Below are 27446 nucleotides of genomic sequence, written 5' to 3'. Positions count from 1 at the left end.
GTGGCACAAGCTGCAATGATCCCCACCTCTTTTTTTTTTTTTTTTTTGCAATCATCCACACCTCTTTTCCTGCTAAACTTTTCTGACATGCAAATTTCAGAATCTCATCAAAGGACTTGGATTCAAACTATCCAAAAACATTACCCAGCCAACTCCAGATTAGTCGACCAAAACTGCAAAACAACAGCACGTGCCATATTATCCTGCTCTTGCAAAAAATATATTTTAATATACGTGGATAATTTCTATTTCGTATGCTACATTTGTGTGATGGAAGCCATAGCTAAAGCCAACTGTGGCTTCGTTTTTACGGTAGAAGTTCCAAGCCTCTAACCCATACGACCATTATAGAACCAGTTTTACGAAAATGGAGTAAAAACAATCCAACTGAAATACAAATGGGATTGGAGATATATCTATGTTTTCATGAACAAAACTGCAGACAGTCGCTGCTGCAACCTACCAAATTATATAAGTGATATACGTGTAACATGTCTTCCCTCAATCAGCGTCATCATCTGCAAAGCATTCAATACACGACAAAAGGAGAAGCACATGAAAGTTTGGCCGTGCGAAATCGTAATTTGCTCAATATATTTAATCCGCAAAATACAGTGGCTGAGTAGAATTTATTATGGTGGCTATACCACATCTGCCGTGCTAAATAACTTGACCGTTGCCACTAGGTTTAGATAGACGACACCGGCGGAAGTAACGGCGCTTTCATTGATCAATTTTTGTGAGCGCCACAAATAAATGGTGGATAAAGGCCACTGTTAATTTTAAAGTGGATGAATTTTCATCAGTTATTTATCTCTTGTTCATGTACGATGTACCAAAGAAATTTCGAATTATAGCTTGTTGAATCTTCATTGGTTTTTCACTTTTCCTTCTGACATTAGCATTATTTATTAACCTGGTAATCTCATTTTGTAGACCCACATTTTGGAATATGGTGCCTAAAACTAAATCAAATTTATGGAGCATTTGGAGTGAAACCAATGCAAAGATTTTGAATCAGATGACTAGAACTGCGAGTCAGGTCATCATTGTGGTTATATCTTGTTTGTTATTGGGTCTTCTCTCTATTAAGAACTTTGAAGACTCCCCCTACGGAAGAACTGATGCTGAATTGGAAAGATTTGCATTTTGGGTTTTTCTTTATTACTGGGCCTGGGCCTTGGCCTGTCATCTTTTAGATGGTTCAATCCTTTGAACTCGTATTGCATTGCCTCTTCAGGAAGAACCATTTTGGAGGGACCTTCGTTTCAATTTTAGTAGGACATCATGAAGTTAACCTAAAGCACCTCTTATCTAAGTATTTATGTTAACACTAAACTTACCGTTCCGAATAAATTAGTTAATGTAATGAGTAATTGTAATTAGTTCTTGATTTGCTAAGAGGGTTTTGTTAGAAGACGAAGAATTATTGAGAGATTGAAGATGAAGATATTATCTTTGCAGAGGTCCGGAAATAAGATATGTACTATATGGTGAAAGTATTCTTCCCAAACACAATCTCGGGATCAAAATGAAGGACTTTATCAGGCACAACATGGAGATGAAGTTTTGGATACTCACGTATGATTCAAATTAAGTTAAGTGGAAATTGGTTGAATTGACAAACACTTTCGAAAAGATTGAACACTTTATAAAGAAGGAAGTATGGCTGCGATATCTGAAGAACATGTATATCTGAACTATGTCTCGGACACATGAATCTGAAGATATGCATCAACACTGCATCACTTATTACCAACATAACTTTAACAAAACGAAAAAACACTTACCTTGATTGCAATGGAATGGAATCCGTTATTTAGCGAGTCCTCAGCAAAAGTTAGCCACTCCTCATGAGTAACTTGATAACCTTCTTGATTCACACACTTTTGATCCCTTATAACTAATGCCTCATATTTCAAAGCCAAACAACTCTGTGAACATAAAAGTAATTCAATTGAGAATGCACAATTAAGAACCTAAACTTATTATTCCAAAAAAAAAAAAAAAATTAGGTCAAGTTGAAATCGAATCAATTAACACAGACAATCATGTGAATAGTACAGTATAATTGGACAAACTAATCTCAATTTTGATAATTTAAAAGTAATCAAACACGATCTATCCAAAACTCAGATTCTTCTTTTTTTACCTCAACATCACCAGAAAGAGCAAAAGCACGAACGAAGAACTCAAGTACGAAAAGCTTCTCCTTTAATGGAGAGAAAATTCTACTATCCTTTTTTAATATCTTTTTAATACCTTTTTAATGAACAACACGCTTATGTTTAAATCCTACTATCCTCTTTTAATTTCCAAAAGCATTATATCTTGATATTTGACTATTTTGTGCTTTGGACTTTGGTCAAAATCATTGAGTAACGTTTCTCATTCCAAACATTTTATAGGTACAAATTGGAGTGTCTCTGGAAAAAAAAATTGGAACGAAGCTTGAGACGAAGCGTACGCTTTTAAAAATTAAGGCTTAAATCAAGAACAAATTTTTAAACTCAGTAGCATATTTCATTAACAAGTTTAGCGAGTAATATCTATATTATAAAGGACAATGGTGTTTTTTCCTATGGACGGAGATCTACAGTTTGGACACATAAAGGATGGCCCAGATCTATATTATAAGGGACAATGATGTTTTTCCCTATGGACGGAGATCTACAGTTTGGACACATAAAGGATGGTCCAGATTGAGATACATATTTAAGTTATTCAATTACATTTCTGGCATATAAAGAATGGTTCAGATTGAGCTAAATATTTAAGATTTTCAATCCACATTTTAGCATATAAATAAGGGTCCAGATTAATTCACATATTAATTTTACTTAAGACAATAAATTTAGATTTTTAATGTCATTTATTTGGGAGTTATTCCTCCCATTTAATGTCAAACCGTTTTTTTATTCTAAATTAACAACTCTATTCATCCTTTGCACACCTCTATTGTCAAGGTATCATTCTCTTTTGTTTTGGTTGATTGAGATAATTTTTGTTAGCTTTTCTCTTTAATTTTGTTAATTTTTGTTAGCTTTTCATCCTTTGCACAACTCTATTTCCAAGGTATGATTCTCTGTTATTTTGCTTGATTGGGATATTTTTGTTAGTTGTTCTCTTTAATTTTTTGTTTAACATCAATGGATTCATAATGCCTATTTGTGTCATTTATGCAGTTTAATTTCTCTAGATAATTTTTGTTAGCTTTTCCCTTTAATTTTTGTTAGCTTTTCATCCTTTAGACAACTCTATTCTCAAGGTATGATTCTCTGTTGTTTTGCTTGATTGAGATAATTTTTGTTAGCTTTTCTCTTTAATTTTTTGTTTAACATCAATGGATTAAGGATGCTTCTCGCCTAATATTTGTGTCATTTATGCAGTTTAATTTTTCTTTGTTACTTTTCATTAATATTGTATTCGTTATCTCGATTACATTTTTGAGATACATATTTAAGTTTGGACACATAAAGGATGGCCCAGATTGAGATACATATTTAAGTTATTTAATCACATTTCTGGCATATAAATAATTGTTCAGATTGAGCTAAATATTTAAAATTTTCAATCCACATTTTAGGCATATAAAGAAGAGTCCAGATTAATTCACATATTAATTTTACTTAAGACAATAAATTTAAATTGTTAATGTCATTTATTTGGGAGTTATTCCTCCCATTTAATGTCAAACCGTTTCTTTTATTCTAAATTAACAACTCTATTCATCCTTTGCACAACTCTATTCTCAAGGTATCATTCTCTTTTGTTTTGGTTGATTGAGATAATTTTTGTTAGCTTTTCTCTTTAATTTTGTTAATTTTTGTTAGCTTTTCATCCTTTGCACAACTCTATTTCCAATGTATGATTCTCTGTTATTTTGCTTGATTGGGATATTTTTGTTAGTTGTTCTCTTTAATATTTTGTTTAACATCAATGGATTCATGGTGCCTCGCGCCTAATATTTGTGTCATTTATGCAGTTTAATTTCTCTAGATAATTTTTGTTAGCTTTTCTCTTTAATTTTTGTTAGCTTTTCATCCTTTAGACAACTCTATTCTCAAGGTATGATTCTCTGTTGTTTTGCTTGATTGAGATAATTTTTATTAGCTTTTCTCTTTAATTTTTTGTTTAACATCAATGGATTAAGGGTACTACGCGCCTAATATTTGTGTCATTTATGCAGTTTAATTTTTCTTTGTTACTTTTCATTAATATTGTATTCGTTATCTCGAATTTTTTTCAATTTGCAGTTAAAAGATACTGATAAGATATGATTGTTATCTATCCATTTTTATTCTTATGTTAGGTTCTTTTTAATAGCATACCATTTAATTTCTAAATTTTTACCAAATTTTTATTAATATGTACACGACTCTAATTCATTAGACTAAATTTTTACACTAATTTTTTTTTCTCCGGACAAGAAATTGTCCAATTAGACTTTGACTTCTTCGGGCCAAAATCAGAGGATTTACATAGAGTGAAAATAAATGACGAAGAAAACGATGGTTCCATTGTTATGCACTTAACTTGGGTCGATAAATAGTAATTTTTAATTGTGTTGCTACTTCTGTTAGAGAGTTCATACTCTTTGTTGGATTAGAGTCGTGTACATGTTTGTATCAAATGGATTAAAGTTTCTTGATTATGTGTGTATGTTATTCTTCAAATTTTTTGTATCATGTGCAACTTGAAATTACATTTCTTCATATTTATAACCTTTTGATGGTTTACAAAGTGAGTATTTTTTATCTTAAATTCTTCATGCATAGTCAAATAATGGTTATATGCAGTTGACATCTAAAAATAGGTATTCTCTTAAAAGATCATCTTAAATTCTTTATACATAGTCAACCATCTTGCTAAAACTGAAACTTAAGAAGCCTCAAAACAAGCAACGTGGAACTGGCTTATTGAAACTCACCTATAATCTTTTATTTTCTGATTTCAAGATATTATTTTTAAGCAATAAAGAAAGTGGTTTAGGGAGCAATACAATAATACAATTTTTTTTTGTGGGATGCGTCATTATATCTATATGTGTTGGGACTACACAGATTTTCATTGCATGCATTTTATCATTGATGCAAATGAAGAAGTTTTGGTATTACTGAAAGATACAAGTCTAATTTTTGCTAGAAGATGTGGTTCATATGCACATATGTGATTGTGATGACTAAATTGTCGAGTTTTTTTTAAAGATTATCTTGGTTTAAGAGAGCTTAGTGCATATGAACTCATCTACATTTTTCATCTAAAGATGCCATGACTAATACTTGATCCACTACCTATCTTTTTCTATATGGATATCATCTAATACTCGATCTTCTTTTATTTTATTGAAGATACCAAGTAACCAAAGTCGATACAAATATCTTACACTTTATAGAAGTTGATTTAATTTTTTTTTAATATTCAATTGTATTGTCATGTTCATTTTATGCTAGCAAATTATAAAATTATGGATGTTTTAGGTCTCTTGTGTACTCTTAGGTTAAGATGTAATATCAGTTCCATTTGCAACTTTTCGTACCATTCATATTTAGACTGGGTCTTTTATTTACTTCTAGGTCTCAAACGCATACGCTGATAAAGAGCAACTCTCTTATACATGTATCATATTAGAGGGGGAAATTTCTTTTGTTTGGATATGCAATTTTATTTAATGCGAGTGTTTCACTATTTAGTTAAGACAATAAGATTGTATTATTAATTTTCAAGGAAAAGCATATTTGGCATATGATATATGCAATATCATCACGTGCGTCGTTTTTCACCGCTAAGAAAGATTCAAGGACGCTTCAGATCACTAATATTCAAGGGAATATTGTAGGATTTAATGTTTTACATATTATTTTTTTATTTTTATTTTATTTTTTGTGACGATGTAAGCTGGGCATTTTTCATATGTTAGTTTAAACCATAAATGTATAGTTATCATTCTTTATCAAGAGGTTTCATATTACAGTATAACGTCTCTCAAACCTAGAATATTATAGGGAGTGATGACGTTTAATAGCCGTAAAATGACTGGACGTAAATTATATTAACCCAACCGATTAATTATTTTTACCATGAGTTCAAGTATTACTAACGTGTAACCATGCCAATTATACATCGATACAAGCACAAAGTCAATATTCGTAGTTTAAAACTGTTAGCGGTTCTAAAATTTAATGTAGATATGACACATTTTAAGGATATGAAAAAAGGATTCCCAACTCAGATTCAACTTTTTGAATTTCGAAAAAAAAATTACTAAATTTTTTTTAGCGCAAAATGACAAATATTTAAATGATGACTGAACTGCATTTGGAATTTGGAATTCAATCGACAAGTTACTTTTATTCAAACCTAGAATTTCTACGTGTTCCCTCTTGGGACATTAGGTTTTCAAGTTTGTTGGTATTACTTGCAATAACTATGAATGGATGGTTATATCAATTACCATAAATGAAAAATACTTTTTATTGTATATATGTCAGTGTACATCCATGTGGACATCCTAATCGCCATTTAACAAGAAACCGATCCGGTTGATGTTAATAGTATCGATCAAAGCTTCGAATTCAGTTTGAGAAAGATCAAAGTCCTCCCACGGTTCCCACGCTCAGCTCTTGGTAGTATCATAAGAAAAAAAGATATCTAACCAACACAAAAACAACTCATAGTCCGACACGGGTGATATCCTAGTCTTCCGACTAAATCATAAATGTTTCATACCCGGTCTGGTATGGACAAGTTGGGACATGCTAATTGGCTCTAAAAGCTTACTAATGCACACATACAATTTCTTTTGTTCAGTGTTTGTTTTCCTAGCATTTTTAGGAGCAACCCAAAAGGAATTAGGGGCCAACAATAAGACAAAATAGGGTCACCCAAACCTAAATGAAAGCTAGCCCTTATCTCGCGTATTTTGTAATGGCAAAATTGCCCTTCCACAATCGGTAGTTAATATTACAATCGGTAGTTTAATTACAATCGGTAGTAAAGTGTGTTATTTTAATCTCCGAATATATTCAATTTTCGAATTTTAGTGCTACTATAATCGGTAGTAAATTTAACTTCCGAATGTATATTGGCCCCAAAATGAGATTTTGCCAAAATTCTAAGATTTTCAAACTTTGGTACTACCATAATCGGTAGTAAAGTGTATTACATTGACCTCCGAATATACTCATTTTCGAATTTTAGTACTACCATAATCGGTAGTAAATTTAACTTCCGAATGTATATTGGCCCCAAAATGAGATTTCTCCAAAATTCTAAAATTTTCAAACTTTGGTACTATCATAATCGGTAATAAAGTGTATTACTTTAACCTCCGAATATACTCAATTTTCGAATTTTGGTACTACCATAATCGGTAGTAAATTTAACTTCCGAATGTATATTGGCCCCAAAATGAGATTTTGCCAAATTCTAAAATTTTCAAACTTTGGTACTATCATAATCGGTAGTAAAATGTATTACCTTAACCTCCGAATATACTCAATTTTCGAATTTTGATACTACCATAATCGGTAGTAAATTTAACTTCCGAATATATATTGGCCCTAAAATGTGATTTTGCCAAAATCCTAAAATTTTCGAACTTTTGTACTACCATAATCGGTAGTAAAGTGTGTTACTTTAACCTCCAAATATATTTAATTTTCGAATTTTGGTATTACCATAATCGTTAGTAAATTGTGTTAATAAGTGATGCTTATTATCTACCGATTGTGTTCATGGCCCAAAATTCAAATTTTCAAAACTTAATAAAATTTCGAAATTATCTACTTTCACAATCGGTAGTTAATGGTGCTCATTATCTACCGGTTGTGCGTAACTTTTAGTATAGAGAAAATGATTTTTTTGAATCAAGAATAATCGGTAAATAATGATAAATTTATCTGCCGATTATGGTTGATGTTCTTAAGAAATGAAGAACATCAACCATAATCGGTAGGTAAATTAGATTATTATCTACCGACTATGTTTTTGCTACTGCAAATCCAAGAACATCAACCATAATCGGTAGTTACAGTAGATTATTATCTACCGATTATGTTTCTGCTAGAGTAAATGTAAGAAAATTTTCGGATCAAAATTTTGATTTCAATTAATCAAATCCTAATTTTGAATTACAACTACTATCATCTATTCGTTTTGTTTGTTTAACTCTTTTTTTTTTATGTTATAAGTTTCAACTTTAAGGTTAATGAATTTGAGTTTTCATTTTAAACAATCAATCAAAACATTTGTTTGATCGACGATCTTTGTTTTCAATCAAAACTAAAATGATGAAAAAAAATTTAATGGGTGGAAAAAAGAAGAAGAAGAAGAAGAGGAGGAGGAATGATACGAGGGACATTTTGTTTCGATTTAGTATAAAGGTAAAGGATAATATAGACACTTTACTATTTTAAGACACCCCTTAACCACCTTCAATGGATGAGAATAAAAAGATGTCCCTAATTCCTTTTAAATGGCCACTCAAAATGCTAGGTTTGTTTTCAGGCGGTGAGAATCTATTTCTTCGTGCCTCCTCCTACTTTAGTCGAATTTCTCAAGGCAACATCCATTGTAGTTGCCAAGCGCACCCTTATTTTACCCAAAATCGGGTAGTAATAACATAACTAAAATAACCCCGTCTTCACTCTTTCTCGCTCTCTCTGTCCAAAACCCCTACATCATCTTAAACCCTCAAACAATGTGGAAATAAAAATCAAGCGACACTAATCATCCATTAACATTCAGAGTTACAATGATTTAGAGAGTTGGGTTTGTGTTGGATTCACGATTACATTCAGAGAAACTAGCGATTTGCTGAAAATTGAAGAGAAAGCTGCTGTCTATATTGATTTGTGTCTGTTTTGGAGAATGTGTTTGTATTGATTTCGAAATTGCAGGTTCAAAGAGATCTGAATACAACAGCAAAACGATCATATCTGAGTTACCAGATGCACGTACAATCAGTGCTCGATAAAATGCCTAACCCAAAAATCCTGATCCACCAGGTCTTTTGATTAGAAGGAAATTTTGAAGTTGAGAATGGACATGGAGCTTGAGGCTGATTTGGGCGAGTATCATGACTGAAGTACAAGCACACATTTAGTGCTTGACAAAATGCCTGAACCACAATCAGGTCTTCTCGACCTCAACTGAACCAAAAAGGCACTGCTACCAGAGTCTGCAGGATTATGTTCCAAAGGATTAGAAGGAAATCTTTAAATTAAGAATGGACAAGGAGTTTGAGGCTGTTTTGGGGCAAATCATGACTGAAGTACAAGCACACAATGACGCGGCTGAATATGTACTGTGCTGCCATCCCATCAATCTGGTAATTAATATGTCATCATCTAACATTTCCATTCTTTCTCTCTGCTTTCTCAGCAACAAGCTTAACTTCGAATCATATCAAACTCTAATTATAAGCACCATGTTGTTATTAGCGTCTGAAATCTCTTCTACCCCATCATTCCTCTTCCTACCAGACTCTCGAAGAACTTTGAATTCATACCGTTTATTCCTAAAGCAACGGCAGCAACTTCAAATATGTCTCTATGTTCTCGATTCAAAAACTCTCCAAAAATCTGTCTTTGTCAACAGGTTCAATAGCTATTTTGTCAAGGGATTCGATAAATATAGATTACTTATATTCATGTCAACTTGTGCAATGTGTGGCTCCTGGATATCTTTGTTTTATTACATATGTAGCTGAACTTATGACCTCATTGATTATTTATAGTATTTCTGAACTCCTCCCAACTTTTGATATCTATGTAGTGCAAAAGAGAAGGTTTGTTCCAGCAGATAAAAGATGAAGAAGGTGAAGGATGCAATATCTATGGGTTCTTGGAAGTAAATAAAGTAGCTGGGAATTTTCACTTTGCTCCTGGGAAAAGCTTTCATCAGTCAAATGTCCATGTGCAAGATTTGCTGGCTTTCCAGAAGGACAGTTACAATGTAAGTTGTGAACCTCTACATGAAAATTTGTATTTCTCTGTGAATGGAAAATTGTCTATATCTTCTCTATTTTCATATCAACTTTGTCATATCTGTTGAAGCCTTTGTCTTATAAGTTATTTGTGTGTAATTAGATAAGTCACAAAATCAACAAATTGTGTTTTGGAGAATACTTCCCCGGAGCTGTGAATCCTCTTGATGGGTAATCCTATATCTTGAAGATGGGTGGTTATATGAAAGTTATATGCATTTTTTTGCTCACCACTGACACTATCTTTCAGGGTGCAATGGATGCAAGAAGTGCCGAATTGAATGTATCAGTATTTCATCAAGGTTAGTATTCATAATGACTTCACCCCTACATTATAATGGCACACACGTGAATTGCACGTGTACAGTAAAAAAGGGGTTTATTTTGGGGGTGAAATATAAAACCCCCTAAACCTATAACGACTTTTTAACTCTGTCTACTTCCCCCCTCTCCCTGTTTCAAGATACTCTGTTTTTCCCCGGTTTCAGAGAGATCATAACCTAAAAAAAAATCTTATAAACCAAAACCCAACTCATCTTCATCAAAAACTTTTGATTGACACATAACACCCATATCTTAGAGAGACCTTTTAAACAATCTCACTTCAAGAATCATCCTTCTATGGATGATCATTGTCCATTATTTCTACATACAGATAGAAATTTACAGGGAAAAAATTTGATTCGTGAGTGATTTTACTGTGTTTTCCACCAATGGATAAAGGGAAAGCTAAGATGGTTGAAGAAGAGATAGAAAAGGAGGAGGAAGAAGCTCCAATGGATGTTGATGGTGATGAATCAAAACAGGGTATTGAAGAGTTTGGAGTTCAGAGTAGTAATCAAAGTGCATTAGATACAGTGAATTCGTTGCAGAGTTCTTCACCAACTATGTAAGTACTGATTTTCTTGATTCTTGATTTTGGGTGGGCATTTGCCCCCTTTTGAATAATGAGGATTAATGGTGGTGAACCTTGATTCAGAATTGGTTTCAATAAAAGTTAGAGATATAGGTTTGTTTTTCTTAATAATTTGATTCAAAAGATTGAATCTTTTTGACAAATTTAGGGTTTTGGAAGAAATGGGTTACTGAATCTTGATTCAAAGATTGAATATTCAAAGTTTTAATCTTTAATTGTTCAACAAAGGACCTATTGGGTATAATTTATTTGCAACTGTTACTGAAAATTTCAGTAAGTAATTTGAACTATTTTAGAGTTGCTGTTATTTTTGCTAATGGACAGTTATATGTGATTCTTTTGTTGCTTTCTCTATTTCTCATTTGTTGAGTTGAGATGTGATTGTAAGTTAAGATTGGCTAGCGCATTGTATGTTAACCATTGTGCTTCTGCAGTTTGAGTTAGGATTTGATTTTTTTCTAGATATTCATCAGCAATCTTTTGCATTTTCAGTACTTAACTTGCTGAACCTTTGTGTTTCATGCAGTATCCATGGACAGTGTGCTATAATTATGTTTGATGTTACTGCCCGTTTGACCTACAAGAATGTCCCTACATGGCACAGAGATCTCAGCAGGTTTGTTCTGTTGTTAAGCTATTTTTTGGTTTTGAGTATATGTTTTAAGTTGTCAGATACTAATGCAGTTTAATTTTCATGTGTATGTTTAGGGTCTGTGAAAATATCCCTATTATTCTTTGTGGAAACAAGGTTGATGTCAGGAACAGGCAAGTGAAAGCAAAGAAAGTTACTTTCCACAGGAAGAAGAATCTGCAATACTATGAGATTTATGCAAAGAGTAACTACAACTTCCAGAAGCCTTTCTTGTGTCTCGCCAGGAAGCTTGCTGGGTACTGTTAACAACTATAAACCTTCTTTTGCTGCTCTCTTAAGTTTTGCTTCTCTAGTTTTTTGCAATGCAGTGATTCCAGTCTCCACCTTGTTAACATGGGGGGGGGGGGGGGGGGGGGGGGGGGGGGGGGGGGGGGGGGGGCATTTGCCCTTTAAAAGGCTATCTTGTGTTATACTCTAAAGGATTGAGTTGTTTGATTGCAGGAAAGGAACTGCAACCTCAGATGATGCAAACCCAAGGAAACGCAAGCCTAGTATACCTTGTGTTATCATGTTCGGTGACAAGTCTTTGAAGATAAGTAGTGATAAAGGAGAAAGAATAAACTTGTTCCAAAGAAGAGTTTCTCCATGCACAGATGCAAGCAGTCACAAAGGCAACACTGAGAATACGGCTTCGTCGGCAACTCTTGCTCAGGATCGTGCTCCTTTGCCTCCACTAGGGAAGTCGAGGTTCAGTCATGAGTTATCATCTTCGTCTCCTAAGCCAACTTCTTGTGCATCTTTCCCTAGGAATTTGTTCTCGGATTCACTTAGAGCAGCTGGTGCTGGAAAACGGAATAGTAGGCTTGACAACTCTTGTACAGGGGAAAATGTTTCTGGATATAGGATAAGTGGTGATATAGGATACAAAACTAACCGGTTCAGCAGAAGAGCACCTCCAAGCAGAGATGCAAGCAGTCCCAAAGGCAACACTGAGAATACCGCTTCGTCAGCATCTCTTGCTCAGGATCGTGCACCTTTGCCTCCACCAGAGAAGTCAAGGTTCAGTGAGTGTTCTTCTTCGGCAGCACTTTCCAGAGCAGATGCAAGCAATTGCGAAGGCGACAACGAGATTTCGGCTTCATCAGAATCTGTACCTTATCTCAGAGCACCACCAAGAGTTTTCACCATCAGAAAATTGAGCAGCTACGATCTAAATCGACATGTACAAAAGTTGGTGCTAACTCAGGCCTTTGCAGTAAAAATTCAAAGTCTTCTGCTTCCTTATGAAAACAGTGAGCAAGGGGTGTTGGGAACCATTTTTTGTCAGCATTCTCAAAGGTACAGCATAATCTTTAAAAGCTACAACGGCGACTATTTCCTCTTTAAGGGTTGGGGTAACTTCAGGCGAGATAGTACATGGTTGAAGGATGGGATGAGTATCAGAATAAGCGTTTTTCGTGATACTGGGGTTCTGTGTTTCCTGGTGGAACCAGCTTAGAAGCAGAAGAATTTTAGTCCAGGAGCTTAGAAGAAGAAGAAAGGGGTATTGCAGTGTGGGTTTTGAATTATGTACGATTTAGGAACCAAGATAGAAAATTGGGATAATTTGCGTTACCTCCTCCTACAGAAATTACATTAGCAAGACCTCTCTTCATTAATATTTCCGTCAACTTTTCTGGTAGCTGAGGTGGCAATGGTGAATACGTGTAAAATTATACACGTGGAAAAAATAATACCCATTATACCTTCATCTTCCTCGACTAAATTTCACCCGGAACCGTCAAATCCTTTTGGAAAAACCAATTTCACCTCGCATCTAAAAACCAACTACTAAAGTAATGAAACTACGATTTTAAATCTCTAGCTTCACTGATTCACACTGTTAAACATGACTTATAAAACGAGAAGAAAATCATCAACTCATTCACTGGGCACAATTTTTAATGGCGGCTAAAAATGGACGGGATCAGCAAGAAGTATAATTTTTAGCAGGTAATATTCATCTTGGTGGAAAAGAGTTTTGGCGTTTTGGGATGTAAAACAAAGTGAAATGAACAAACCCATTACACTGTATCGGTTGTTAATGGTAGTGAAAAGTTTCTAATGGCAGACCACCTAATTGCCATTAGCTACTGTCTTATAAAGATGATTTGGGCTTTCCACGAATTCCAAAAGATCCAAAACTTTTGAATCAGGGTGCTTGCGTATTTTAATTGTGGCAAATTTGGTTTGGCATTTGAGTTTCTTTCTGCAAGTGAGATGTTAACGATGGATAAGATGAAGAAAGTACAGTGGGTATTTAGGGAAAATGAAGATCCACGTGTGAATTTTGGTCCAGCTGTACAAAATAGGTGACTCCAGCTGTACAAAGTAGCTTTTTTTTGTGAAAGCTGTCAATGAAGGTCCTCCGACCTTTTCGATTTTACACCGCATCAACCTCGCCAATTCCAACCAATGCCCCCAGTGCAATGCCAAACCAGAAACAGCGGAACACATGCTTCTTTGATTCCCAATAGCAGCAGGTACGTGGAACAACATGTTATATCGTCTATCAACAAATCAAACCAACCCCAACTCCCATATCACTATAAAAAAAAATCAAACAATCATTTCACGCATTCTTCAAGACGCTAGTCATGCCTCCTCTATATCAATTTTCTGTTAATTTTTCTGGAACCTCTGAACGTCCAGAACTGAATTAGTCTTCAAACAACACCATACATCCAGGACAATATCCAGGCAACAACAAAAAATTGAATGGGCTAATAAAATAACTCCCCCCATTTTACCTGGAGACCATCAACCAGGGCCATCATAACAATAATAACAATATAGCAGGATGGATCAGACCGGAACCAGATTGGACGATGATCAACACAGATGGTGTTGCTAGGGGACATTTAGGAACGGCTGATGCAATTTTTATTTGCTGTGCTCAAACTGCAATGGCTCTCGCGCAGTCTCTAGGAATAACTATATATTGTGTTAATAACCGAAGCGCAGGCAACTATGTTGGCATCTAGGACGGCAACAAATAGATTATGGCCAAAAGTTATCTTTGAGACGGATTCGGAAATCTGATGTGTTTTATAAAAGCGAAGGCTGAAGCTCCACGGTATATTCCAGAAATGATTAACGAAATAAAAAAAATGCGATAAATTCCTATTTCTTCTTTTCAACACAATTAAAGATAGTGCGATCAAGCGGTAGACGGCATGACAAACTTTGCAGTAGAAAGAAGCCAAACAAAAAACTTATCAACAACAATATAGGACCAGTCAATCTCACATTTTTCTCAACCAAATTCTATCGAATGACGTTATGAGTACAAAATACCCACGTGTAGTAGCTTTCTTGGCTTGCTCTTTCTTTTCTCATGCTTTAAAAAAACCAAGTGGATCAAATTATGCACAAAGTTCAGAATCCGGAACAATCCAACAAATAAAAAACTCCCAAAAACAAAAACTTCATAGAACATTGTCGAAACACAAATTAGAAGGTCGGGAAAGTTTCGAGGTTATCATTCTCCTTGGGAAAAGAAAAAATATCATTACCATATTTTTCTTTTATTCTAAACTAGGTTTTGTGTGACCGTGCTTGGAATCATAAACCTTCTGGTACACTCTGTAAAAAGTGTAAGAAATTATCTTCATGCTGGTGGGGTCAACAAAGACCAACAGCGAATAAACTTCGTAACATGAGAAAGCATTACCTCTTTTGTTGTCTAGAACTATTTATCGGATATGAGTGTAAGAATATTTCTAATTTGATCTATAGAAATATTTCATTGAGCCATGTAATAATTTTGGTTAATTATGGATTATTGCTAAATTATACTAATTATCATTTCTGGGATTATTTCTTAATATTTCTTCTTTGATGGACAGTCGAGATATAATGCTATAACTAAATCCTAGGAACTTGGTCCTCCTTCTACCTATAAGAGGAACACAATAGCCATTGGTATTTGGTTCGGAGATTTGATTACTCATAACGTAAGAGGTGAAGAATGAGAAACCATGACCTCCACAAGGTATTACTGCTACTTCAATTGATCGTCGACGGATTATTGATTAGCGCTATGAGGTATTTTTCTATAAATTCTATTCATATTTTATTGTGTGATAATCATGAAGTTCAACGATCCTAAATTATGTATCTATAAATTAAAACTTATAGTTGGCATCTAGAGCTTGTGTTTAGAATCTATGATTATCCGTTGATAATATGCAATAATCGTGATTTTTTTATTTGGTGTTTGTACCGTGTATAAAATACACGGAAGGCCGGTAACCAAGCCTGTCCAGCTGGCACGTGATAGAAGATTTCAGAAGTTTCCAGAAACCTTGTTGTCCAAGTTGCTTTCATATTAAGTTTACACCATAATTAGGGTTACATAAACACTATAAATACATGTATCCTAAACCCTAATGGGATATGGAATTTTAGGTTAGCTAACCCGGAGAAAACTCTTGTATTCTACTATCAATAAAATATTTCTCTTTTCCTCCGTGGATGTAGGCAACACTTGCCGAACCACGTTAAATTCTTGTCTTCTTATTTATTTTCTATCATCTTCTAGCCCTAATTTCATATCAAATCATCAATTTCATTGTGTTTGGTGCCTAGAATTATTTTTGGGTACAAAAATCACGATGGAACCAGAAATAAGATGGCAACAAAAAAGATATCATAAGCCCAGATCCATCTAGCAAGTGAGGATCGGATATTTTAGATCTAGTTCCTGCTTCACATGGGGGCGTCTTTGCTATTTGGAAATATCTCTACAGATATTGGGGGCGGCTAAAGTGATGCCTAGCATGCAATTAAAACCAACATGGTTAAGGAAGTCAAACAATAGGATGCATCCTTTTCAATATCATTGGAAGTAATGGGGGCGACTAAGATGAAAAACGCCTGGGGAGGTAAGTCTTCCACGATTACATTATAAATCAAGTTTATAGTCACAATTGAAAACACTTTTTGCATGTATTTATTGAAGAAATACGTGCAATGTCTTTCTATAAAAGAGGAAGACAAAGACGAAGTATTTGGTTATTAAAGGAAATTGTTGCGATGTCTTTCTAATAAAGAGAAAGGTGAAAACAAGGTGTTACAATACAATTAAGCTGAAGCTAAAATAGAGCGAAAGGATCAAAGGAAAAATATTAAAGAACACATGTGGAGGAAATACTTGGAATTTTTTTCTAATATAGAGAAAGACAAAAATGAAGTGAATTGCTTATCAAGAAAGTAGTTGTAATGTTTTTCTAGAAAAGGGAAAAACAAGAGCGAAGTTTTTTGATAGAAATACTTCAAGAACAAAGGTGAAATGTTTCAATAAAAGATGAAACAAAAGAAAAGACTTTGGTAACGAAGATGGAGCGAAATAAAGAAAATGTATGACAAAAAGCTAACTACAGTCAACCTGTACACCAGAGATTGTTGTGCATTCATTATTCGTAGACACAAGAGCGTTGATTGTAAAATTCTAGGCTAGTACGAGAATAAATGGGAAACTAATGTGCCTAGAAAGTTAGGGAGAAACCTGCATTCGAAGTGAGGTATGTTCTCAAAGTCGAAGTTGAGTTACTAATTTAATCCTGATAATTTTTCTATTAAAGCATAAATTGGAGTGTTTTTCTACCACAGAGAAAAACCAAGGAAACGCTTCATTCACCATAAGGGTGGGACATGAGATTAGAGAAGAATTACAAGACCAACACTTAGGCCATATTTTAGCTAATAGAAGAGAAAGAGAACATAACATGTCGATTTGTTTGGCGTTACTATATGGAGTTTTAAGTACATTATTGGTACTTTGAACGTGTTTGGTGATTTGAGATGGTTAAGTACATTTTTGGTGCTTTGAGTTTTTAAGCCGATTTTGGGGAAAATCCAAACAACAAGCTGGCCAAGGTCACGAAAGGTTATCGGATAAACAACATATGGCGGATTTGAACGAGCCGCGAAGGTTAGTTTTTCTTTTGATTTTCTTAATCCACACAACAAGCTGGCTAAGGATACGAAAGGTTGTCCGATAAACAACAAAGTGGCTAGTCACTAACTCCAGGTCAAATCAAGGAAGTGCTAATAGAGAGCACATCTACACGTCAAGCCATACATGCCGGTACGTGCATAAATTTATATAAGAAATTTTTTAGTACATTATTGATACTGTGAACGTGTATCCAGTGTGCTAGGTACCTGCAGTATGAGGGTGCATGAAAATTTTAAGTATAATTGGGATACTTAGAAATGTTGACATAAACCCGAGCGCACTCCGAAAAGTTAGCAACGCTAAATTCGCGGCATGATGATCGTAAAAGTAACGCGGTCATTATAGGCGCGCTGCAACGGACATTCGGGATTATACTCTTCTTAATTCTTCAACAAGTTGAGAATTAAGATGGCGCGATGTTTGTATCCTATTAAAGTAGTATACGTGTGTACCACACAAGCTATTTGATATCGGTAAAATACGGTTTATTATGGAAACCGGTGGGTTTATTGAGGAAACCCACATGGCTTATTAAGGAAGCCCAACATGGTTTATTGTGAAACCGGTGGGTTTATTGAGGAAACCCACATGGCTTATTATGGAAGCCCAATACGGTTTATTGTGGAAACCGGTGGGTTTATTTAGGAAACCCACATGGCTTATCATGGAAGGCCAATATGGTTTATTATGGAAATCGGGTGGGTTTATTGAGGAAACCCACATGGATTATTATGGAAGCCCGATACGGTTTATTGTGGAAACCGATGGGTTAATTGGGGAAACCCACATGGCTTATTATGGAATCCCAGACTAGCTTATAGAAGCCCAAATGACTTATTGTAGAAGTCATTTTGAGATAGACACAAATCTTGGGAGATCGATAAGAATATTCCAAGATAGATACAAATCTTGTGAAGATAGACAAAGATCTTTCAAGATAGACTGAAATCATGTGAAGATATACAAGAATCTTTCAAGATAGACATGGATCTTCAAGGATAAACACAAATATTGAAGGATAAGTATGAATCCAGGTGGTTATTTTTGTATAACTACAAATCTAGGGTTATTATGGAACCAAATTAGGATTTTTTGCCTATAAATAGAGGCCAAAATCCAACTCATGGGACATGGAATTATGGGTTAGCTAACCAAGCCACAACTATTGTAATCATCATGTCAATAAAATATCTCCCTATGGGGATTCATTCGTGGACGTAGGCATCAATCGCTGAACAACGTTAAATTCTTTTGTCTTTTTACTTTTCTTCAAATTGTTTTCTAACCCAAATTTCGTATTGTCGTCATCATCAGCATCAAATCAATTGTACACCTTCAGATCTAGCCAATAAGAATCGTCAGATTGACGAAATCTGAACCATATGATTTTTCCAGCCACAGATCCAGCTTCAGGTTCACCAAACCGATTCAACCAGGTTCAGCTACTTAACGAGCGACACGTGTAACGAGACTGATCTAGTCCAGACCGGGTCAACCAGCACCACGTCATCAAGAAGTAGCCAATCATCAGCCGACACGTGAGCGGAAAGTTATTACACATTAGCATCGTTCATACAGTCAGTAGTAGTTTTCCAGTCAGCGACTGACACATCAGCACGACTTGTACCACGTCAGCAAGTTCGTGCCATGTCAGCTCGGTGACAAGTCAGTATGATTCCGCCACGTCAGCACATGTCTGCCACAACAACACAGGTTGCCACGTTAGCACATGCCCACCACTTCAGCATGGTAACATGTCAGCCCGACCGCCACGTCAGCTTGATGACATGTCATCCCGATTGCCACATCAGCAGATACTACCACGTCAACAGCGTTTGTGTTTGTCTAATCACAGATTTCCACGTCATACATTTAGGTCCAGTCAGCCCAGTGCCACGTAAGCATTCTGCCACGTCATCACTTCACTCTCTTGTGACAGATGGATTCGATGATACGTTGCCACGTCAGCGAATCTGGTTCCACGTCGGCACATTAATCCAGTCAGCCACTGCCATGTCATCATAGAAGGTGACACATCAGCAACGTTTATCCAGTCATCGGCGACCACATCATCATTGGATCCAGTCAGCAATCCACATCAGCATAGTGTGTCACTCAGCAATCCACGTCAGCATAGTGTGCTATGCTGCCTTTCTAGAAAAAGAAGAAAAATATGCGCGAATTGGGATTAGAACAAGTAACCACCAGCTCGTGTTCTACGCTCTTGACCAACTGTGCGAACCATCATTTGTGCAATGAAACATGACTAAGTAACCTTAGTTGTTCTTTACGCGTGCTTCGTGCAAATATTGTTTCATCAATAACTTCTTCTTTTTTGAGTACGAATTGAGTGATTTTTGGCTCGTTCGAATTGTCTTTCGATTCACTACAGTATGGAAGCAAAAATTTCTGTGTTCGAGAAACTTTTCAGTGCACTTGGGGCAACAACACGATCGAGTTCGAGGTTCGTGGATATCGACATAATCGATTTCAAAGTTCGTGATCAGCGACATGATCGAGTGCGAGATTAGGATTGCCTAGACCCTTCAATATTTATCCTTGCATCACATGGAAAGCACCTAAAGCCTCACCTTTCACATGAGCACATAAGTCTTGCTCTTATCGCAAGCATAAAATCTTGCCTTGCACGCGAGCATGAAAGACTTGCACCTTGGCAAGCATAAAGTCTCGTCTCAACCACGATCCCAATGCCCAGTATTGGTCCAAAGACTCGTACTCAACACTAGCAACAACCAGCCTGCCCGAGCATCGAGCGCTTCAGCCTTGTTACATTGCGAGCAAAAAGTCTTGCCCCAGCGGCAAGCACACTACATTCCTCTCAAGACTCGACTAGCTCTCGAGCATCACAAGTCCAATACTTGGCAAAAAGTCTCACCTAGCACGTGAGAAAATTTTATTGCAGGTTATTACAGTTGGGGGCGTCTTGGTAATATTTCTACTCACGCTTGGGGGCGAGTTACGTCATCAACGGTCGTCGCAGAAGGGAAAACAAATTTCTTAACCCCCAACAAGTTGGAGGTTAAGAGGGGGCGATGTTTGTACCGTGTATAAAATACACAGAAGGACGGTAACCAAGCCCGTCCAGCTGGCCCGTGATAGAAGATTCCAGAAATTTCCAGAAACCTTGTTGCCCAAGTTGCTTGCATATTAAGTTTACACCATAATTAGGGTTACATAAACACTATAAATACATGTATCCTGAACCCTAATGGGATATGGAATTTTAGGTTAGCTAACCCGGAGAAAACTCTTATATCCTACTATCAATAAAATATTTCTCTTTTCCTCCGTGGATGTAGGCAAAAGTTAAATTCTTGTCTTCTTATTTATTTTCTATCATCTTCTAGCCTTAATTTCATATCAAATCATCAATTCCATCATGTTTAGTGCCTAGAATTATTTTTGAGTACAAACATTTGGGATTATGTATTAAAACTTCACCCGGCGTTAAATACATGTATCCTGAACCCTAATGGGATATGGAATTTTAGGTTAGCTAATCCGGAGAAAACTCTTGTATCCTACTATCAATAAAATATTTCTCTTTTCCTCTGCGGATGTAGGCAAAAGTTAAATTCTTGTCTTCTTATTTATTTTCTATCATCTTCTAGCCTTAATTTCATATCAAATCATCATTCCATCATGTTTAGTGCCTAGAATTATTTTTGAGTACAAACATTTGGGATTATGTATTAAAACTTCACCCGGAGTTAGATGCATGTCACTTTTTTGGTAAGTGAAAACTACAGCCAAACCCATTTTATAAATTTCTTCCACTGTGAAACCCATGCTCAGAAAAGTTCAGGCGCGCACCCATTTTTTGGGGTAAAATTTTTCCCACACCCAGAATTTCTAAAATTGTTTCTCCGCTTATTATTCCTCGTTTTTCTTTCAGTACTTCTTTTATTCTTCTTTAGGATTAGACAAAAGTATCTCAGAGCTTAGAACTTTAGCATCTCCGTCAAAAACATCACCCAACAAGAGAAAATGTTGTAGGAAAGTCTATGATTATTCTTCTCTACGCCGCTCAAATAGATTAATCTCTCAGTCTGAATCGGTTCCACGACGATCTACTAGATTGAATGAAACCCAGATATCTTCTCTTCAAGGTTCATCTCTCTCTCTTAAAACCCTTGATTAGATTTGGGTTTTCTCTAATTTAGAAAGAATTTTGCTTTTGTATACAAGAAAAGCTGGAATTTTTAAACAGAAAGAATGGAAATTGTTTGAAGTGGAAGAGAGAGAACTCGAAGAGAGAAACAAAATATCTAAAGAACACACGCATCTCGGTAATGCTGGTGATCTCAACAAGTGGGCGGCGGTGCTTCTACAGTGCTCAAGGTTTCAGAAAGATGAACCACACAAGAAGATGATGATTCACGGTAATTCTAATTTTATAATCAAATCTATTCCCAATTTATCTTTTAGTTTCATTATGTGTTGCTACTAAATCTATTCCCAATTTATCTTTTAGTTTCATTATCTTTTAAATTTATTTCCAACTTGCAGAGGCAATTATCAAACTAGAGAAAACACTTGAGGTGTCAAATGGAAACGACAAGACACTGTTCCTGTTAGGCGTTGCTCACTCTTCTTTGGGAGATGATACGAAAGAAGTTGGCTATTTTAGCTAATTTAGAGAAGCACAAAATAAAAATCCAGAAGAAATGCTTTACAGACTTAGGTCGTTACCAGACGACCACACATGGCTTGCGATTGGTGCTCTGCGGTTGTCAAAATTATGTTTAAGAAGTAAGACTTGCTTTGTGTGTTGCCTAATTAAACAAGAAATAAGGATGTTCTTCTGCTCTCTTTCTCTGTGACAAAGAGCGGTGGTGGTACTTGCTGCCATCAATAGAGAATTGGATCTCGATGAAGCCATCAAAGGAGGGTTGGCCAAAGGCAAACTCGTATTATACAAGGGAGGAGTCTTGATGATTATCATTTTCTTCAGTTTATATTTTCTTGGATAAGCTGAGTTTGAGGAGTTGGTGTTGTTGATTTGGAAGCTACGGATGTATTTGTGTTGGTCATAATGGTTGAATAATTTGTTATGTAGCTATGAAAATGGATGCATAGCCTGTTATGCATTTACAAAATTTGTTGCATAACGTGTTATGCAGTCCGAAAAATGATTGCATAACACGTTATACAACAACATTTTTGTTAGTATTGAAACCAACAAAAAATAAGGTTGCATAACTTGTCATGCACCTACAATAATATCTACGTAACATGTTATGCAGTCGTGAAAAGGATGCATAATGCATTATGCATCGAGAAAATTGTCGCACAATCTTTTATGCATCGAGAAAATAGATGCATAACATGATATGCATCCGTAAATATGGATATATACTGCATTATGCATCAATTTTTTATACTCAAGAAGGGTGCGAAAACAATGGGTACATGACTTGTTATAGATGCATAACTTTGTTATGCAGATGCATAATTTGTTATGCAGTCGAGAAAATGTCTGCATAATTCGTTATGCGTCTGCATAATGCGTTATGCATCCTTTTTGGTGGCTGCATAATGGTTATGTATCAAGTTTTCGAAAATTTTGCCTAAAACGATGATCACCTCCGATTTTTTCATGAAAAACAAAAATTTGATATTGTTGTTTGTACTCGTTGCATAGCTATCTTTAAAAGATTTCCAACCATATAAAATTTGTAAATTTTTAAGGTGCGAATTTTTAGATATGTTATGTCCAAGTTGAGTTGCCAATTATACCCCTGATGCATAACTCAGTCATGCAGATGCATAATCCGTCATGCAGGAGTTTTTAATAATTTCATATAATTATGGGTGTCACAGTACCCAAAATTAATCATAGGCCTCAGAACGAGAATATTATTTTTTTGGGGTCTCCCCCTAAGTTCCCCTTTTGGTAAAGTATTATCTTACGGTATGAAAGTTGAATTCCCATCAAAATATAATCGGCGCAAATTATCATTGAGCGTACAGACAATTTTCCGCCAGGAAACTTCTAGGGTTCGTACGTTAATTCGAAAGTGGGCTTCATAATTAAACTTTAGTGTTGGGCCTGTGATTTATAACTTTAATGGGCTTTATAAATTAGACTGAAATACAAATAAATCAGGTAAGTTTTTTGTTACGTTTTGTGATTTTTTACACTTAAGTTTAAATTAAAACCTAACTAATCAACGGCATCTTAAGTCCTCAGCTGAATGGATCATCTAATTTTGTTTGGGCATGTGATTCATAGTCATTGATGGTGTTAAGTTAACGTTGTTAGAGAAAATGAATTTATACAATAGTTTGGTTATTTGGCCTTGGTGGAATTGGAACTTAGGATCTATTGGTCACTAAGGACACTAGCTCATTTTCACTATTTGTGAATGAACCTTTAGTCCCACATAGGGAAAACTAAAGATGATATCTCTCCATAAGTATTGAATTTTTTGATATTAGAGTGGCCCTTGGGTCATTAGCATTTTTGTGCGAGGGAGAGGACTTAGGCAATGGGCTAGTTGGTGCAATCACACATTTTCACACGCGCGGTGCTTCGCACCGAAGCACGCCGTCGCCGTCCATGCGGGCGGGCGGTTCTGGTGTGGGTGTGGGCCAAGACTTATCTTTTTTGGCAAAACTTCTTTTGAATTTTTAAATTAATACTTAAAAGATTTCAAACAAAAATAAATCTTTGGGCGACATTATGTTTATGCATGAACGTTTTATATCGACATTATGATGCATGAATGTTTTAAATCGATATTATGTGATGCATGAACGTTTTAAACCGTTTGGAATTAATTCTAATTGATTTAATGCGCGTTAATGAGACCTCTCTCACTTCTACCCTATATAAATCGATCACATTTTTCATTTCAACTCGTGTCCAGAAGAGCTACTATCCTCTTCTTTTCGTCTTCTCCCCCTGTGTGGTCCTCTGTTTTCATTCTGTGCGCAATTGCTGTTGAGGTCGTAAGAGTGGGCAAGTAATGTAGTGCTAACAGTGCTTGCAACGGGCAGTTTTATCCTGGATACGACTTGACCACAGGGTATAAGCATCACTCATTCTTGAGGCGTACCGGTCAACTATCGTGTCAAGGACAGCGTGTTGAACACGTGACTCTGTCTTCTGTGTGTTGTCCATTTGAGTGTTTATTTACCTTCCAGAAATTTCTCATTTTTCTTCTAACATTTTTCTTTGAGTGTTTTATTGTTACAGTAGCAACAAACGTATGAAAAGATGTCTGAAAGATGTTTGTTACTTAATAGAAGGGTCAAAATGTGCGCAATCATTTAAAAAGTTCTTTTGAATTTTTAAATTAATACTTAAAAGATTTCAAACAAAAATAAATCTTTGGGCGACATTATGTTTATGCATGAACGTTACATCAACATTATGATGCATGAACGTTTTATATCGACATTATGATGCATGAACATTTTAAATCGATATTATGTGATGCATGAACGTTTTAAACCGTTTGGAATTAATTCTAATTGATTTAATGCTCGTTAATGAGACCTCTCTCACTTCTACCCTATATAAACCGATCAAATTTTTCATTTCAACTTGTGTCCAGAAGAGCTACTATCCTCTTCTTTTCGTCTTCTCCCCCTGTGCGGTCCTCTGTTTTCATTTTGTGCGCAATTGTTGTTGAGGTCGTAAGAGTGTGCAAGTACTGTAGTGCTAACATTTCTTGCAACGGGCAGTTTTATCCTGGATACGACTTGACCACAGGGTATAAGCATCACTCATTCTTGAGGCGTACCGGTCAACTATCGTGGTAAGGACAGCGTGTTGAACACGTGACTCTGTCTTCTGTGTGCTGTCCATTTGAGTGTTTATTTACCTTCCAGAAATTTCTCATTTTTCTTCTAACATTTTTCTTTGAGTGTTTTATTGTTACAGTAGCAACAATCTTTACACGATAGTTCTGTTTTCTGTCTGTAACAATGGGTAAGAACGATGTTGAAAGGCCTGCAAAGTTTTCTGGAAAAGACTTTAAGAAGTGGCAGTCAAAAATGTTATTTTTTCTAAGTTACCATGAGTTGGATTCCTATGTTCTTAAACCTTTTGATGAATCGTTGAATGATGTTGGTCGTGAGTCTTCTTTAGAAGAATGGAAGAGGAATAATTACATGTCTAAAAATCATATTCTGAATTGTTTAGAGGATGCTTTGTATGATTTTTACAATGCTAAAGAAAAAATTTCTGCTTTTGATTTATGGGCTGCTTTGGAGGAGAAATACCAAGCTGAAACTGCCGGAAGTAAGAAATTCTTGGTATCTAGGCTTTATGAGTATAAAATGGTGAATGACAAATCTGTGGTTGATCAATTCCTTGAACTCCAGCAAATTATGAATGAAATTCTTGTGGAAGGTATGGTGATTGATGAAACTTTTCAAGTGTCTACTGCTATCGAGAAATTTCCTACTTCCTGGTCCGAGTACAAGAAGAAACTGAGACATGAAACTGCTGAAGTTACTATGGTTGAACTGGGTAAGAAGATTCAAGTTGAAGAATTGTTGTGCTCTAAGGAAAAAAATGTATCTTCTTCAAGGGACATGTCTTACAAAGCTCATGTGACTGAACACAAAGGTTCCAATGCTGATAAGAACCGAAACAACTCCAAGAAACCTCCAGCCAAGAAAGGTATGTTTCAGAAACCTAAATCTAGCATTAATAAAATTAAGGGTGATTGCTATGCTTGCGGAAATCCTGGCCATATGGCGGTTCACTGTAGAAACCGTAAGGACCTTAAAAAGAAAAATAATGCTAATTTGGTTGAAAACAACAAAGATGAATTTTCTGGCACGGTGTCTGAAGTAAATTTGGTAACAAATGTGAGAGACTGGTGGGTAGACTCTGGGCTACCAAACATGTCTGTGGGAACAAAGAAATGTTCACCTCCTACAATAAGGTAGGGGAAGGAGAGAAACTCTATATGGGTAACTCATCTGCAGCTGCGGTTGTAGGAAAAGGAAAAGTTGGGCTCAAGCTCACTTCTGGTAAGACTCTCACTTTGAATGAAGTTCTTCATGTTCTGGACATCTGCAAAAATCTTGTTTCTTGTGCTGTTTTAGATGATAAGGGTTTTAAAATTGTAATTGAATCTGGGAAATGTGTTGTAACTAAGGGTAAGGATTATGTGGGGAAGGGTTATAAGACTGAGGGTCTGTATAAGCTTAATGTAAACTCTGCTGTAATGAATAATAATAATTCTTCTGCTTATGTTTGTGAGTCTTTGAACGTTTGGCATGGTAGACTTGGACATGTAAATTATAAGTCAATGCTTAAACTAGCCAATGTGGGATGCATACCCAAATTTAGTTTGGAAAAGGAACACAAATGTGAAATATGCGTAGAATCAAAGTATGCTAGAAAACCTTTTAGCAAAAATGTTCATAGAAATTCTAAACCCTTAGAATTAATTCACTCAGACCTAGTTGACATGAAATCAGTTCAAACTAGAGGTGGTAAGAAATGGTTTGTTACTTTTATAGACGACTGTACTAGGTACTGTCATATATATTTGCTTAGAGGTAAGGATGATGCCTTAGAAGCATTTAAAAGGTATAAACTAGAAGTTGAAAACCAATTGAATACTACCATTAAAACCATTAGGTCTGACCGTGGTGGTGAGTACATAACTCCTATAGGAGATTTCTGTGTAGAACATGGCATAATACACGAGGTTACCCCTCCTTATTCACCTCAGTCGAATGGAGTAGCTGAACGTAGAACCGCACCCTTAAGGAGATGATGAATGCCATGTTAATTAGTTCAGGATTACCTTCGAACTTGTGGGGAGAAGCTGTCCTCTCAGCATGCTATATCCTGAACAGAGTACCTTTTAAAGGATCAGATAAAACTCCATACGAATTGTGGAAAGGTAGACAACCTTCTTTAGCATACTTTAAAGTGCGGGGTGTTTGGCTAAGGTTC

At 35.7% G+C, this 27446-nt stretch overlaps 2 protein-coding genes across 3 annotated transcripts; both read left to right on the top strand.

Moving 5' to 3' along the window:
- The first annotated feature begins 8579 nt into the window (after positions 1-8579).
- On the top strand, positions 8580-10871 carry LOC113307893 (endoplasmic reticulum-Golgi intermediate compartment protein 3-like). 2 transcript variants are annotated; one of them, XM_026556363.1, is made up of 5 exons: positions 8580-9331; positions 9778-9957; positions 10092-10159; positions 10239-10290; positions 10712-10871. In XM_026556363.1, the coding sequence occupies exons 1-4, from the start codon at positions 9230-9232 to the stop codon at positions 10267-10269; spliced, it is 381 nt and encodes a 126-aa protein (XP_026412148.1). In that variant the 5' UTR covers positions 8580-9229; the 3' UTR covers positions 10270-10290; positions 10712-10871. The 2 variants fall into 2 exon arrangements, with proteins under 2 accessions (XP_026412148.1, XP_026412147.1); XM_026556362.1 differs by having other exon boundaries at positions 10239-10871.
- LOC113311400 lies at positions 10702-13656 on the top strand. Its single transcript, XM_026560242.1, has 4 exons — positions 10702-10877; positions 11431-11520; positions 11613-11792; positions 11998-13656. Exons 1-4 carry the CDS (start codon positions 10702-10704, stop codon positions 12992-12994), a joined length of 1443 nt encoding a protein of 480 aa, XP_026416027.1. The 3' UTR covers positions 12995-13656.
- The last annotated feature ends 13790 nt before the right edge of the window (positions 13657-27446 follow it).

Source organism: Papaver somniferum, chromosome 9, assembly GCF_003573695.1.
Source record: "Papaver somniferum cultivar HN1 chromosome 9, ASM357369v1, whole genome shotgun sequence".
Classification (NCBI taxonomy): domain Eukaryota; kingdom Viridiplantae; phylum Streptophyta; class Magnoliopsida; order Ranunculales; family Papaveraceae; genus Papaver; species Papaver somniferum.
This window is presented reverse-complemented; position numbering and strand designations above follow the sequence as displayed.